This window comes from Pistacia vera, unplaced genomic scaffold, assembly GCF_008641045.1.
Source record: "Pistacia vera cultivar Batoury unplaced genomic scaffold, PisVer_v2 Contig212, whole genome shotgun sequence".
Taxonomy (NCBI): Eukaryota; Viridiplantae; Streptophyta; class Magnoliopsida; order Sapindales; family Anacardiaceae; genus Pistacia; species Pistacia vera.
In genome coordinates this window covers 2,085,869-2,103,232 of record NW_022196016.1, presented here as the reverse complement: position 1 = coordinate 2,103,232, position 17,364 = coordinate 2,085,869, and the positions used below count along the sequence as shown (strand labels likewise).

The window sequence follows — 17,364 nt, the reverse complement described above, 5'->3', positions numbered from 1 at the left end:
TATATAAAAATATGCTCTTCAAAATAAAGAACATTATTGGAGATACTGTAACAAACTTTTTATAAAAGCTCTATTCTAATAAGCTTTTCTTCTAGAAGTTTTTTTTTTTCCTTAAGTTATACTTGAAGAAGGCATATATCAAACCGACATTGAAATTTGCAAAAATTGGATTTTTTTTAAATATAGGAGATAATATTGTATTTACAACATAATCTTACAAACTTTCTCTTATAACCTCGACGTGGTAGCTCATAATTGGTCAGCTCGTAAATGAGTCTTATTTGCTTGTTATGAGCCTTGACTGTCAAATTACGAGCTAACCAATTATAAGTTATCTGAATATAAGTTTGAGCCTAGCCTTACTAGGAAATATATATCATTCAAGAAGGTTAGTGGCTAAAAATTGCACTAAATAAAAAACTCTTTCACGGATTCTCATTATTTTGTCCTGAAAGTGAATTTTTGGATGGAAGCTGTTGGCTCCTAGATGTTTTTGCTCGCTCTTCTCTTCTTGTCTCTAATCTTAAACACACCCAAATATTGCAAAATATTACATTGAAGTACCATATTACTAAAACCACTAGCCAATAACTTTAGAGTATACTACACTAACAACCCTCTCTCACAAACCTGAGGTAACAACTTGCAATTAATTAGTAGGACCTATATAAGATTTATTGTGAACTGATTAATTGCGAGTTGCCACGTCAGAGTTGTGAGAGAAAGTTTATGAGAAAAAGTTGTTGGTGTAATATTACTCATAACTTTAATAGATTAAGTTGGTGAAGTTATATTGGGTGAGAAATCATTCATGTGATGCGAAAGGTCGGGTTTCTAATTGAAATGTTTTTATTTTATTGGGTCCTATGAGACAATAAAGAAATTGAGGGGATTTAGTAAAACACACTAAATAATTAAGATTAGATGGGAGATTACTATTCACAAAAAGATGCATAAACGTCGGTTGATAGTTTCCCAAAACCTAGGGTAAGAAAGTGTTATTTCACAAAAAGATAGGGCCTATATATTTTTTTCCAACATGCGATGAACAGGGATGAAGGCAATGTTCCATGTCGCCTGCTGTTGGCAAAACCACAATAAACTTGTGATAGAAGAGTTTTAGACTTATTGCTGTACACATTTATTATTAGATAACGCGTCAATGGCAGATCAATATATTTCACAGTCAAAACGATATTAATTTCTCTTTCACAACGTGGTCATTTTCAATTTTTCATTGTTGGAATGGTAGCATTACTTATTTACAAAAGGATACGGTCAATATGAACACATCAAAATAGCCTGTCAGAAGATGATCTGAGAGCCTGAACACATTAAAATAGGCTGTCAGAAGATAATCTAAGAGCCTGGTTAATATGGAACAAGTTATTCACCAGTCAGAATATGATCGAACGCTTTCTATAAATAGGGTCCATTTGAGCCTTTGATTAGCACAAGTTGGTCATCTATCTTACTTCATTTACATTTCCACGAACTCATCAATGGCTTTGCAAACTCCTGTATCAGCATTGAACTCCTCGAAATGCTTTCCACCATCATCCGCAAATCCTCCCTCTAAAATATTTGTTCATGATTTTTTTGCTTCTCCTAGCAATATTATTAAGCATTCTGCAAACTCACTAAAAGCATCAAGGAGGCTGCAGCCATGTTTAGCATCTAATAACAACCAAGAAGCTTATCGTCCAGTGGCAAACTTTGCCCCAACCATTTGGAAAGACCCCAACATCTTCACTTCTGAAATACCTCATTCGGTATAATTAATTTATATTAGTTTCCTTTCCATGCCATATTAATCTTCATGTTTTAGCAAATTGATTGGTCCTCGTTAAGTTAAATAATTAGCTATATCTAATTAATTTCCTATTCTTCAGTTATTTTTTGAAATATGAATATTCTATTCTCTACGTTTTACTAAATTCTAATGTATAAATTTTATGTTGTTTTGGTTTTAGGAAATTGAATCAAATGATAAACTCGCTGAAGAGCTTAAGCAACAGGTGAAAGAAATGTTAATTGCTTCTGCGAGTGATCCAGCTGATAAAGTTTGTTTGATTGACTCTATATGTCGTCTTGGTGTGTCATATCACTTTGAGATGGAAATTGAGGAACAACTAAATCAAATTTTTGAAGCACAACCTAACCTTGCGGATGATAATGATTATGATCTCTACACTATTGCTCTTCTGTTTCGAGTTTTTAGACAACATGGTTTCAAGATGTCTTGCGGTAAGTACCTCATATATATGTGAACTATGGAATGTGCATGGTTCACTCGCTATAATTGTTTGCATAGTTCACTCGATATTTATATTAGTTTTAATTAATTAATTAATTACATGATCTTATTAACTAACAAACTACAATTGATTGCTAATCAGCCGTGCTCAACAAGTTGAAGAATAGTGATGGTATGTTCAAGGAAAGTTTAACCAACGATGCAAGAGGGATGCTAAGTTTATATGAAGCGACACATTTGAGACTACATGGGGAAGAAATTCTTGAGGAGGCCCTTGATTTCACAACCTCTCATCTCAAGTCCTTGGCCGAAAAATCAAGTCCTCATTTCGCAAAACATATAATGAATGCCCTTGATTTGCCCTTGCACCTAGGTGTTCCAAGATTGGAAGCACGCCAATACATCTCTTTCTATGAAGAAGACCATAAATTTAGAAATGAAACTCTACTCATGTTTGCAAAGTTAGATTTCAATAAGGTACAATTGCTACACCAACAAGAGATGAAATATCTTACAAGGTAAATATTATATCTATCACTTTAGTTATTTTTGCTCTGAAGAAGTTCTGAACATGATGAATCAACTTTTTTGCAATCTTATTGCAGATGGTGGAAGGATTGTGACTTGGCATCAAAATATCCTTACTCAAGAGACAGAATTGTCGAGTTCTACATGTGGTCGATAGCAGATTATTTTGAGCCTTGTTTCTCGATTGCCCGGATGATAAATACTAAAATTTTAATGATTCTTACAGTTATAGATGATACATATGACGCGTATGGTACAGCTGAAGAGCTCCAAAGTTTCACAGATGCCCTAGAAAGGTTTTTATTAGTATATTATTAGTCTTAACAAATCTAATCTTACACATATTATAGGAGCTTATTGTCATCCACATATCTAATTTGTAATTAAAATCTTTAATCCTTTTAGGTGGGATTCTAGTGCGCTAGTTGATTTGCCAGAATATATGCAAGCTCTTTATAGCGCTATCTTAAATCTTTACGATGAATTGGACGAAGAAATGAGCAAAGAAGGAAGATCTTATAGTGTCTCATTTACGAAGGATAAAGTAATCAACATTCTTTCTCTATTTCTTTTATCTTATATACAAGTTTAGATTGTCTCTACTTAATAGTTGCATTAGTTAGTGTTTATCTATTTATTTATTTTGTTAATAAACAGCTGAAGGAGATTGCCAGGGCCTATCTGCTCGAGGCCCAGTGGTTCCATGAAGGAATTGTCCCATCATTCGAAGAACGTTTGGAAAATGCAATAGTCACTGGCGCTTGTTTTTACGAAACGGCAGCATTATTTGTGGGAATGGGAGAAATTGCAGGGATTAACGAATTTGAATGGCTACAAAACTTTCCGAAAATCGTTAGAGCTGCATATTCAATTGGCCGTCTCAAGGCGGACATCATATGCCACAAGGTAGCTAGAACTACTACTAATGTGAAGCTCATGTATTTCTATCTTATAACGTTTAATTAATTTCACGTTTTTGTATTCTCATTAATTAGTTTGAGCAAGAGAGAGGACATGTTGCCTCCACTGTGGAGTGCTATATGGAGGAATATGGAGCCTCGAGAGAAGAAGCAATTAGGGATTTTAACACAATGATTTCAAATGCATGGAAGGATATAAACGAAGAATGCATGAAGCCAACAGTTGTCTCCATGCAAATTTTACGCAGAGTTGTGAATATTGCACGCTTGGTGAATGTCTTCTACAAGAACAAAGATGGGATCTCATTTCCAGAGTGTTTGAAAGATTACATCACCAAACTCTTCATTGAACCAATCCCTATCTAATGGATTTGGTTTTACATATCCATGATATGTTTCTTTCAAGTTGATGGAGCGCTTAAAATTAAATAAAATGTTCTATAAGGGCTGCTTCAAAATAAATTTTGTAGTTATCCAAGATGAAATTTTTATTATGTAATCTGTACTAGTGTCTCAGCTCAATCGAGTAGTATTTGATATTTAATAAATCAAGTAGTTTTTATGATCGATGAACGATGGCTATGATTTCCAGCTAAAGTAAATTCAAGAACCATGTTAAAATGTTTATTCGCAACACAATATCCTCCTGTTAGGTAAGGGAGTGATGAAAAGTAACTTTGCAACAGTTTATCTTTCTAAGGATTTCCCCATGGCTAGGATCGTTTTTAGCTTATCAGCCTTTGATCCAAGGCATGATTGGAGGTTGCCACAGAATTGAACTAAGTTTTTGGGCTATTCTGTTGAAGGACAAGTTGACCGGAATAAATGCATGGCAGTTTAGTCAGCTCAAGACTGTGAAACGGCAGAGTTGGCGTAGTTAGTTAGAAGGTTGTTAAGAGTTAGTTGGTTTAGTAAGTTAGTTACTTTCTGAATAACAGAAAGCAATGCATGTATGTATATATGAGCTGTACAGATTCACGTGATCAATACATGAGAAAATATTTCTTCTCTTCAATTTGTTCAACGTCGTTTTCTCTCAAATCTCAACATGGTATCAGAGCTTCGATAAGGGGCCAAAATACTTGATTCTTCAACTCTTCAAATCATCTCAAATCAACTCATTCGAATCATCACAATTTCGATCTGCTTTCTTCTCAATCAATCAGGAATCCATCTTGATCCATTCGATTCACGTTTCNATCTACTTACCGCAAGACATCTTGAAACCATGTTGTCTAAAAACTCGAAATAGAAGAGCAATAGTGTAGAGATCATAATCATTATCTTCCGCAAGGTTAGGTTGTGCTTCAAAAATTTGATTTAGTTGTTCTTCAATTTCCGTCTCAAAGTGATATGACACACCAAGACGACAAATAGAGTCAATGAAACAAACTTTCTCCGCCGGATCACTCGTAGAAGCAATTAACATTTCTTTCACCTGTTGCTTAAGCTCTTCAGCGAGTTTATCATTTGATTCAATTTCCTAAAACCAAAACAACATAAAATTTATGCATCAGAATTTAGTAAAACAAAGAGAATAGAATATTCATATTTAAAAAAATAACTGGTAATAGGAAATTAATTAGATATAGCTAATTATTTACGAGGACCAGTACTACTATAGCATAATTAACTTAATCAATTTGCTAACACGAAGATTAATATGGCATGGAAAGGAAACTAATATAAATTAATTATACCAATTGAGGTATTTCAGAAGTGAAGATGTTGGGGTCTTTCCAAATGGAAGGGGCAAAGTTTGCCAATGGACGATAAGCTTCTTGGTTGTTTTCAGATGCTAAACATGGCTGCAGCCTCCTTGATGCTTGTAGTGAGTTTGCAGAATGCTTAATAATATTGCTAGGAGAAGCAAAAAAATCATGAACAAATATTTTAGAGGGAGGATTTGCGGATGATGGTGGAAAGCATTTCGGGGAGTTCAATGCTGATACAGGAGTTTGCAAAGCCATTGATGAGTTCATGGAAATGTAAATGAAGTAAGATAGATGACCAACTTGTGCTAATCAAAGGCTCAAATGGACCCTATTTATAGAAAGCGTTCGATCATATTCTGACTGGTGAATAACTTGTTCCATATTTACCAGGCTCTTAGATTATCTTCTGACAGCCTATTTTAATGTGTTCAGGCTCTCAGATCATCTTCTGACAGGCTATTTTGATGTGTTCATATTGACCGTGTCCTTTAGTAAATGAGTAATGCTACCATTCCGAAAATGAAAAATTGAAATGACCACATTGTGAAAGAGAAATTAATATCGTTTTGACTGTGAAATATATTGATCTGCCATTGACGCGTTATCTAATAATAAATGCGTACCGCAATAAGTCTAAAACAGTGACCGGCGGCAAAACCGGTATATATAAAAAACCATTATTTAAAGTTAAACCGGATTGGACTGCTAGAATAGTGCCGAATCACGGTCCAATCGCCGCCGAATTCCGACATCTTTTGACGGAAAAAACACCCTCATTCGACGGATGGCATCTCCACGACCAAACCCATCCATTTTCAGTCGCCGTCATCCAGCCTTCATCGATCGCCGTCCACCTAAAGTATACGGCTTTACACGACGTTGGATTTCTTTCGTTGATTCCGGCGAGTTCCAACGCCGAAGGAACTCCATCGCACCACCATCAGAGTCGCCGGCACCTGCACATCAAAAGCCCCAAGATTCCAGGTTCGATTGGCCGTCGATCGTCGCTGCCGCCACACTCACCAGAATCTTCGCGCGATAGGGGTGTTTTAGATAGATTTCAAACCTTAAGGGAGTATTATAGGGGTGTTTTTGATTAATTTCAAACTATTAGGGACTAAAAAAATTTTTACAAAATACAGTCCAACCGACCAATCCAACAGGTCAAACCGAAAACCGGACCCTTGAACGGGTCATTGTCCGATCCGGTTTTCAGAACGTTGGTCTAAAACTCTTCTATCACTAGTTTATTATGGTTTTGCCAACAAGTAATGTTACATTTACACTACTCTTTTATACCATATTCATTACATCATGATGTGACATATGCCACAATCACATAAATTTTTAATTATTTTGAATTTTTAATATTATAATAGAATTTGTGTGGTTGTGGCATATGCTACATCATAATGTAATAAAAATTGTGTAAAAGAGTGGTATAAATGTTGTATTATTCTTTGCCACCAGCAGGCGAAATGGAACATTGCCTTCATCCCTGTTCATCGCATGTTGGAAAAAAATTTATAGGCCTATTTTTTTGTGAAATAACACTTTCTTACCCTAGGTTTTAGGAAACTATCAACCGACGTTTATGCATCTTTTTGTGAATAGTAATCTCCCATCTAATCTTAATTATTTAGTGTGTTTTACTAAATCTCCTCCATTTCTTTATTGTCTCATTGGACCCAGTAAAATAAAAACATTTCAATTATAAACCCAACCTTTCGCGTCACATGAATGATTTCTCACCCAATATAACTTCATCAACTTAATCTATTAAAGTTATGAGTAATATTACACCAACAACTTTTTCTCATAAACTTTCTCTTACAACTCTGACGTGACAACTCGCAATTAGTCAGTTCATAACAGATCTTACATGGGTCCTACTAATTAATTGCAAGTTGTCACCTCAGGTTTGTGAGAGATGGTTGTTGATGTAGTATACTCTAAAGTTATCGGCTAGTGGTTTTAGCAATATGGTACTTCAATGTAATATTTTGCAATATTTGGGTGTGTTTGAGATTAGAGACAAGAAGAGAAGAGCGAGCAAAAACATCTAGGAGCCAACAGCTTCCATCCAAAAATTCACTTTCAGGACAAATAATGAGAATCCGTGAAAGAGTTTTTTATTTAGTGCAATTTTTAGCCAATAACCTTCTTGAATGATATATATTTCCTAATAAAGCTAGGCTCAAACTTATATTCAGATAGCTTATAATTAGTTAGCTCGTAATTTGACAGTCAAGGCTCATAACAAGCAAACAAGACTCATTTATGAGCTAACCAATTATGAACTACCACGTCGAGATTGTAGGAGAAAGTTTATAAGTTTATGTTACAAATGCAATATTATCTCTTATATTTAAAAAAAAAAAATCCAATTTTTGCAAATTTCAATGCCGATTTGATATGCCTTCTTCAAGTATAACTTAAGGAAAAAAAAAAAAAAAAAAAACTTCTAGAAGAAAAACTTATTAGAGTAGAGCTTTTATAAAAAGTTTGTTACAGCCTCTCTAATAATGTTCTTTATCTTGAAGAGCATCTTCATTAATTTTTAAATATAAAGAACACAATTTTTATTCAAATCCAATAAACTCTTTAAATTTAATGAAGATACTCTTTATTTTTAAGAAAGAGACTTAATAAATAAAATGCATAGGAACTTGTAGTTTATTAATTAAAATTAGAATAAAGAGTGAAATTTGACTCTCTAAATGTGGAGAGTCAAACTCACTCTTTAATTTATATTTTAAAGATAAAGTCAGTTGGACTCTTATTTTTATGGATAAACTCTTTATAATAAAGAGTTTAGGTTATATAAAGAGTCATTTGGAGATACTCTTAGTTGTTTTTCTAGGAAAATATAAAAAGAGCTTTCTAAAATTAATTTTTTCTTTTTAAGTTTTAATATAATAGATCCAAAGTTATTTTTGAAATTACGACATTTTTAATAAGGGCAAAAAGAGTTTTTGTTTGAGCATCTCTTAGGAGTCACAAAATAGTTTTTTTATAACTGTATAAGCACTTTTAAAATGCATCAAAACAACCTAAAAAAATTCTAAAGTACTTTTAAGATTAAAAAAAAACTATTTTGTCCAGTAAAGAAATCCAACCAATTAGGCTCCTAGGCCCTAGCATGGGTGAAACAAACAAATTCCAGAGTATATTTTATTGGTTAATATTTTTTCTCTCTATTTCTTTTTTGACATGTGTAGACAGTCAAATGTAATAGAAAATCGGTGGACGATAAATATTATATAATAAGATATATTCAACGTCCAACTGACCAGAAATTTTATTAAGAGTGTGTGTGTAGAATAATGCTAGGATATTGAAATTTTACACTAAATTTTTATAGCAAATGACATGATAACTAGTCAGACGTGACACACTAGAGTCTTTCGTGAATGAACGATTGTCCAATATTTATAGATGTCTGCTCATATTTAATGGACTCTCATTCATATTATATGGACGGGTATCTATTTACTTAGGATACCCGTCCAAAAAAATTTAAAAGCAAAAAAAATAGACGTATATTCATCTTATATAGACGGGTGTTAAAAAAATTTTAAAAAGTTTTACATTCAGTGGATAAGCATCCCTTTTAGATGGATATTTGTCCATTGTTTAATTTAAGATGAAATATTTCATCTTTAAAGTATAAAATTTTTAAATTAAATAAAAGAAAAAAAATTGATTTTAAGTAAAAGTATGGACTCGGAGTTGGACATTGTGTGAGTATTTCATCTTATATTTCATCTAAAAAAATTTGAAAATTAAAAAAAAAAATTTAGAATGGACATTGTCTGGCGTCCATTCTCAAAATTCTTTTTTTTCAATTTTTTTTTTCATTTATAAACAAAATGGAAGGCAAGAGATAAATGAAACACGTTTTGAAAGACCTAAATTTTTAAACATTTTAATTGAAAATTTAAAAGAATTTTTTTTTTATTGAACTAAAATTTGTTAATATTAAAAGATATGAGGACAGACGTCCATAAATAATTTAGGCCAAATTTTTTTAGTTTAAATTATGAACAGACATTCATTCTAGGTGGACGATCGTCCATATAATATGGATGGAAGTCTATTTTAAATGAACAATCATCCAATAATAATGGATGATCATCTATATTTAATGGACAACCGTTTATTCATAAAATATTTGTTAATGTGATACATGACTCATCTGATTCAATTGACATATCATTTGGTGTATAAGAATTTGTGTAAAATATCGTTGTCCGTAGCATTTTTATATATCTAAAATCCACCTAATTTTCTAGTACATTAAATGAGAACCCCTACCTTTCCCATCGTATGGATGACGGCATCAACTTAATATAATGATCACTCCTTTGACAAAGTATTAATTTTATTTTAAACCTACTATTTCAAGATGCTTTCAAAGTAGCTCCTTTATCTTTTTCACTCCAGAACGGAGCATTGATTTGATCCATACATGATTCCGGCCACAACCAAACCAAACTCTCAGTATTTTCACTCTCGAAAAGCCAAATGAGAACTTTTATATTATATAACATTCCTTTTAATAATACGACATTGGCTAGTGGTTTGATCAATATGGTACTTCAATGTAATGTTTTGCAATATTTGGGAGCGATTNTTTTCTCATTGAATTCTCAATTTTAGTTTTACTGCAATTTGTTTCCAATATTTCAGATTTTAATATTTTTAGTTTTAAAGATCACCATTCTAAGTTTTGATTATCTAGATAAAGTTAAGACTAGTTCATATTTCAGTATTTGTTTACGCAATCCCTTGGGTACGATAACCTATATTTTGTTACACTTTATTACTTGAGACTAGTGCACTTGCTAGTAGTTGTTGCAAACGACACAACAGCAGACTGGGCTAGTGACGTAAGTGATAGACGATCAACCAGCGGATATAGTATTTTTCTCGGTGGGAACCTTGTCCAATGGGTTTCTAGGAAGCAAAAGGTTGTCTTTTTATCCTCAATAGAGGCTGAGTATAGAGCTCTTAGTCAAGCATCCACTGAATTGGTTTGGATTCAACACTTGTTTCAAGAGCTTGGTATAACTATTAACAACACTCCTGTTTTGTGGTGTGACAATATGAGTGCTGGTGCTCTTTCTTCGAATCCAGTTTTTCATGCACGCACTAAGCACATTGAAATAGATGTGCATTATGTCCGGGAGCTAGCTGCAAAGAAAAAGCTGTGTGTTCAATATGTTGGTACAGAATATCAAGTTGCATATATTCTGACCAAGGCATTTCCAAGTTCTAGGTTTCAAACTCTCCGAGCCAAGTTAAAGGTCACTGCTGCAGTTGATACTGAATTAGATAACAGTTTGCTTACTGAAGATTAAAAGTTTTGATTGTTGCGGATTGTTTTGTGTGTTGCTGGGAAGTCTGAATTGTTGCTGGGAAGCTATGCAAATGCAGTTCTTCAGCTGTGAAAAAAAATGAAGCTTGTTTTTTTTTGTGTGCAAGAGTTCTCTGTTGATGAGAAGATCTGAAGTAGTGAAAATATAGCTATGAAAATACAGTTCTGACGCTGTAAAGTATGCAGCTGTAAAATGACTGTTGATGTGTACTGTGTTGCTGAAATAAACAAGAACATCTGAAGAAAACTGTTAACTTTCAACCGTGAGAGGGGTAGTCGTCCAATTTGAGGGGAAATGTTAATCACTTGAGCTCAAACGAGCTACTGGTTTTTCCTAGGTTTGATGTTCATTTTTTTTTTTGTTGCTGAAGACTTGTTTGGTGTTTGGTGCTGGAAAAGTTTTTTGGTTGTTGCTGAAGAGTTGGGTATATTGCAGAAAAAGTTTTGGTTGTTGTTTGATTGTTGCTGAAGACTCGTTTGTTGCTGGAAAAGTTTTTTTTTTTTGGTTGTTGCTGAAGAGTTGTGTATATTGCAGAAAAAGTTTTGGTTGTTGTTTGATTGCTGCAGAAGAAAAAGTTTTGGTTGTTGCTGAAGAGTTGTGTGTGTTGCAAAAGAAGTTGGTTGTTGTCTGATTGATTGCTGAAGAATTTGTTAGTNCTTGATGATGGAGATAAGTTTAATTTTGTCGAGGGTCATCAGCTTAGTATGTTAATTAGCAGTGTGAAGGCTAGAAAGATGTTAAGAAAAGGGTGCTCAGGATATATTGCTCATGTAGTGCATAGTAGTGATGTCCAACAACCAGAGATTTAGAATGTGCCAGTAGTTCGGGAGTTCTTATATGTATTTTCGGAAGATTTGCCAGGTTTACCTCCAGAAAAAGAAGTAGAATTCAGTATTGAACTGGCACCAAGGGCTGCACCAATTTCTAAAGCCCCTTACTAGATGGCCCCAGCCGAGCTTCAGGAATTGAAAAAGCAGCTTCAGGAACTCTTAGATAAGGGTTTTATTCGACCTAGCCATTCTCCCTGGGGTGCTCCAATTTTGTTTGTGAAAAAGAAAGATGGATCTCTACGGATGTGTATAGATTACAGAGAGTTAAATAAAGTGACAATGAAGAATAAATACCCATTACCTCGCATAGATGATTTGTTTGATCAGCTAAAAGGAGCAGCAGTGTTTTCAAAGATTGATTTGAGGTCAGGTTATCATCAAGTAAGGGTTGTAGAGCAAGATATTGCCAAGACTACTTTTCGGACCAGATATGGGCATTATGAGTTTGTGGTGATGCCTTTTGGGTTAACCAATGCCCCAACAATCTTTATGGACTTAATGAACAGGGTGTTTCAGGATTGTCTTGATCAATTCATAATGGTGTTTATTGATGATATCCTCGTTTATACTAAGATAGAAAAGGAACATGTAGAACACCTAAGATTTGTGCTACAACGATTGCGAAATAAAAAATTGTTCGTCAAATTTTCTAAGTGTGAGTTTTGGCTAGATCAAGTCATCTTTCTAGGCCATACCGTCTTAAAGGATGGTGTATCAGTGGATCCAAGTAAGGTAAAAGCAATTCTGGAATGGCAACAGCCGAAGACAATAAAGGAAGTTAGAAGTTTCTTGGGGCTAGCAGGTTATTATAGGCAATTTGTAGTAAGGTTTGCTCAGTTGGCCAAACCGCTTACAGCTCTCACTAAATAGAGAACTCCTTTCATTTGGTCGAATGCCTGTGAAGAAAGTTTTCAAGAGTTAAAAAGAAGATTAACCACAGCCCCTATTCTTGTGTTACCATAGGAGGGTGTAGATTATGATATTTATACAGATGCCTGATTTCAGGGACTTGGTGTAGTATTGATGCAGTTGGGTAGAGTAATAGCCTATGCTTCTCGTCAATTAAAAGAGTATGAGACGAGGTACCCTACACATGATCTAGAGTTGGCTGTTGTAGTTTTTGCATTGAAAATATGGAGGCATTATTTGTATGGAGCAATGAGCAACATTTATACATATCATAAAAGTTTGAAGTATTTCTTCACCCAAAGAAAGCTGAATATGAGACAGAGGAGATGGTTAAAATTGGTTAAAGATTATGACTGTGAAATTAAGTATCAACCTGGGAAAGCCAATGTAGTAGCTGATGCCTTGAGTAGAAAAGCTTACTTGTCCCGACTCACAAGGCAGAAAGAATTAATAGAAGAATTGTGCAAAGAACAGATTGAGGTCATACCAGGAAGGATTGCCAGGTTAGAGGTTCAGTCTACTTTATTGGAAGAAATCAGAGAAAAGCAAGCTGCCGATGAGTGGTGTCAGAAAATAAGTCAACAAGTGCTTGAGGGTAAGATACCAGAGTTCCATCTGTTAGATAGTGTCCTCCATTTCAAGAGTCGTTTGTGCATTCCTCAAGATGATGAGTTAAAGAAGAGAATTCTTATGGAGGCTCATGACACACCATACACTGCTCATCCTAGAGCAACCAAGATGTACCAAGATTTAAAGAAATGCTATTGGTGGCCAAGTATGAAGAAGGATATTGGAGATTTTGTAGCTAAGTGCCTGGTTTGTCAACAAGTGAAAGCAAAACACCAAAGGCCATCAAGGTTGCTTCAACCGCTTAGTATTCCTGAATGGAAATGGGAGAGTATTTAGATGGATTTTATTACAGGTCTCCCTAGAGTGCAGAAAGGGTTTAATGCTATATGGGTGATAGTAGACTGATTGACCAAGTCAGCCCATTTTCTTCCAGTAAAGGAAAGCACTACTTTGGATCAATTGGCCCAAATTTACATTAAAGAGATAGTGAGACTACATGGAGTACCCAAAACAATAGTATTAGATAGAGATTCCAGATTTGTCTCAGCTTTCTAGACTAGTTTACAGAGAAACTTGGGTACTAGATTGGCTTTTAGTTCCGCCTATCATCCTCAAAAAGATGGCCAAATAGAGAGAACGAATCAGATACTTGAGGATATGTTGAGGACTTGTTGCATGGATTACAGAATGTCCTGGCATGAGATGTTACCCTTGGTGGAGTTTGCTTATAATAATAGCTATCAGTCTACAATTAAGATGGNGAGGAACAACTAAATCAAATTTTTGAAGCTCAACCTAACCTTGCGGTTGATAATGATTATGATCTCTACACTATTGCTCTTTTATTTCGAGTTTTTAGACAATATGGTTTCAAGATTTCTTGCTGTAAGTACCTCTTAATTTGTATCAACGCATGAACATCGTATATATGTGAATTATAGAAATATGTCTTAGCTGATAAAAACTGATTAACAAACTACGATTGATTGCTAACCAGCCGTGTTCAACAAGTTGAAAAATAGTGATGGTATGTTCAAGGAAAGTTTAACCAACGATGTAAGAGGCATGCTGAGTTTATATGAAGCGATACATTTGAGACTACATGGGGAAGAAATTCTTGAAGAGGCCCTTGACTTCACAACCTCTCATCTCAAGTCCTTGGCCGAAAAATCAAGTCCTCATTTAGCAAAACATATAATGAATGCCCTTGATTTGCCCTTGCACCAAGGTATTCCAAGATTGGAAGCACGCCAGTACATCTCTTTCTATGAAGAAGACCATGAATTTAGAAATGAAACTCTACTCATGTTTGCAAAGTTAGATTTCAATAGGGTACAATTGCTACACAAACAAGAGATGAAAAATCTTACAAGGTAAATATTATATCTCTCACTTTAGTTATTATTTATTTTTATTTTTTTCTGAAGAAGCTCTGAACATGATGAATCAACTTTTTTACAATCTTATTGCAGATGGTGGAAGGATTGTGACTTGGCATCAAAGTATCCTTACTCAAGAGACAGAATTGTGGAGATCTACTTTTGGTCGATAGCAGATTATTTTGAGCCTTGTTTCTCGATGGCCCGTCTATTACATACTAAAATTATAATGATTCTTGCAGTTATAGATGATACATATGACGCATATGGTACAGTTGAAGAGCTCCAAAGTTTCACAGATGCCCTAGAAAGGTTTTTATTAGTTTATTATTAGTCTTAACAAATCTAATCTTACACATTTTATAGGAGCTTATTGTCATCCATATATCTAATTTGTAATTTAAATCTTTTATACTTTTAGGTGGGATTCTAGTGCGCTAGTTGATTTGCCAGAATATATGCAAGCTCTTTATAGCGCTATCTTGAATCTTTACGATGAATTGGACGAAGAAATGAGCGAAGAAGGAAGATCTTATAGTGTCTCATTTACAAAGGATAAAGTAATCAACATTCTTTCTCTATTAGTTTTGTCTTATATACAAGTGTAGATCGTCTCTACTCAATTTTTATATATAGTTGCATTAGTTGGTGTTTATGTATTTTATTTATTTCGTTAATAAACAGCTGAAGGAGCTTGCCAGGGCCTATCTGCTCGAGGCCCAGTGGTTCCATGAAGGATTCGTCCCATCATTCGAAGAACGTATGGAAAATGCATTGGTCACTGGTACTTGTTTTTACGGCATAGCAGCATTATTTGTGGGTATGGGAGAAATTGCAGGGATTAACGAATTTGAATGGCTGCAAAACTTTCCGGAAATCGTTAGAGCTGCATATACTATTGGCCGTCTCAGGGGGGACATGGTATCCCAGAAGGTAGATAGAACTACTACTAATGTGAAGCTCATGTATTTCTATCTTATTATGTTTAATTAATATTACGTTTTTGTATTCTCATTAATTAGTTTGAGCAAGAGAGAGGACATGTTGTCTCTACTATGGAATGCTACATGAAGCAATATGGAGCCTCGAGAGAAGAAGCAATTAAGGAGTTTAACACAATGATTTCAAATGCATGGAAGGATATAAACGAAGAATGCATGAAGCCAACAGTTGTCTCCGTGGAAATTTTACGTAGAGTAGTGAATATTGCACGCTTGGTGAATGTCTTCTACAAGAACAAAGATGGGATCTCATTTCCAGAGTGTTTGAAAGATTACATAACCAAACTCTTCATTGAACCAATCCCTATCTAATGCATTTGTTTTTACATATCCATGATATGTTTCTTCCAAGTTGATGGAACGCTTAGAATTAAATAAAATATTCTGTAAGGGCTGCTTCAGATACTAAATTAATTATGTAATATGTACTAATGTCTCAGCTCAATTGAGCAATATTTGATATTTAATAAATAAAATAGTTATTATGATCAATGAACGATGGCTATTATTTCCGGCTAAAGTAAATTCAAGAACCATCTTAAAATGTTTATTCGCAACACAGTATCCTCCTCTTATATTAGGGAGTGATGAAAAGTAACTTTGCAACAGTTTATCTTTCTAAGGATTTCCCCATGGCTAGGATCCTTTTTAGCCTATCAGCCTTTGATCCAAGGCATGATTGGAGGTTGCCACAGAACTGAACTAAGTTTTTGGGCTATTCACATGTGAGATTAAACAGAAATTGGGAGGTTGAGTTCAATAATTTTATATGGGCAGAATATGTATATATATGTTGATCTTAAAGACCAAAGTGTGCTTAATTATGACTTTTGATATAAAAAGTTATTCTGTGAAATTCTGACAATATGAGTTCCCGAAAATTCTATCTATGCTTTGGGTTAGCAATTGAAGCACAATTCCTGATATTTTATTTTAGACTTCTTAAGGATTGTTTAAAATTTATTTCACCAAAAAATTTTAAGTATTGGGATTTTTATGAATTTTTGAAATCTGATCTGTGATCCTGGAATTTTATATGTTTTCTGCAGAGTATGCATTTTTAGGAACTAATTTGATACAACTATACTCATCCAAAATTAGTGATTTTAAATTCTGGTGATGGGAAAGTTTTATGAATTTTCAATTAAAGGTTGATTTGATATGAATTTTCCAAGACAACAATATCAATTCTGAAATCAATTTGGCAGTTTTGAAAAGATCGGAAGAAAATCATGATTGAAATAGTTTTTTATTCTGAAATGGCTTAAAAATATTACTGGATTAGCATATATGCGTTTAAAATGCCCCATTGAAAATTATAGCTTGTTGGGTGCATCATCATTATGTTTTGAGGACAGTTGTATATAAGACAAAAGTAAGTTAAGTTTAATCATTTGTATTTGAGATGTCCGATGATTTTTGGAATGTAAGAAACATAGCAAGGGTTGACTAAAGTTGACCAATATTAGTGGAATATTAGTGGGCTAAGCTGACTGTATTCTGTTACAGTCCAGTTCAATAAAGTTGGGCTTTCAGTTGTAAACAAGTTGTATATAAAGTACTGAACAGTACCTTTGTTATTAACGAAAAGATATACAATAAAAATATCAGCATTTTCTCCCCTAATTTTCTTTCCCTTTCTCTAGTTTTCATTCTCTGCTTTTCTTGTTTACTGTCTTTACTCATTTGGTATCAGAGTCATTGACAAACGTCACTAATGGCTGATTCCTCTTCAAATCCTTCCTCATTCAACAATTCGAACAAGATCCCAGACATTGTTAACCTCATCAACCCATCTTTAATGAATTCGCCCACACTTTCAACAATTTCACCAAAATTGAATCGGGACAATCATCGATTTTGGAAGTCCTAGA

The 17,364-nt window shown here is 34.2% G+C and overlaps 3 protein-coding genes across 3 annotated transcripts; 2 read left to right on the top strand and 1 right to left on the bottom strand.

Moving 5' to 3' along the window:
* The first annotated feature begins 1,472 nt into the window (after positions 1-1,472).
* On the top strand, positions 1,473-4,180 carry LOC116129645 (probable terpene synthase 6). Its single transcript, XM_031415377.1, has 7 exons — positions 1,473-1,772; positions 1,974-2,247; positions 2,400-2,775; positions 2,863-3,081; positions 3,191-3,329; positions 3,443-3,691; positions 3,781-4,180. Exons 1-7 carry the CDS (start codon positions 1,503-1,505, stop codon positions 4,069-4,071), a joined length of 1,818 nt encoding a protein of 605 aa, XP_031271237.1. The 5' UTR covers positions 1,473-1,502; the 3' UTR covers positions 4,072-4,180.
* A 726-nt stretch (positions 4,181-4,906) lies between these two features.
* Positions 4,907-5,705, bottom strand: LOC116129548 (casbene synthase, chloroplastic-like). The gene is made up of 2 exons (XM_031415266.1): positions 5,406-5,705; positions 4,907-5,188 (listed from the first exon to the last, which is right to left on the bottom strand). The coding sequence occupies exons 1-2, from the start codon at positions 5,685-5,687 to the stop codon at positions 4,907-4,909; spliced, it is 564 nt and encodes a 187-aa protein (XP_031271126.1). The 5' UTR covers positions 5,688-5,705.
* Positions 5,706-10,528: 4,823 nt separating this feature from the next.
* On the top strand, positions 10,529-15,802 carry LOC116129547 (probable terpene synthase 6). Its single transcript, XM_031415265.1, has 7 exons — positions 10,529-10,763; positions 13,867-13,995; positions 14,108-14,483; positions 14,583-14,801; positions 14,911-15,049; positions 15,174-15,422; positions 15,512-15,802. Exons 1-7 carry the CDS (start codon positions 10,529-10,531, stop codon positions 15,800-15,802), a joined length of 1,638 nt encoding a protein of 545 aa, XP_031271125.1.
* The last annotated feature ends 1,562 nt before the right edge of the window (positions 15,803-17,364 follow it).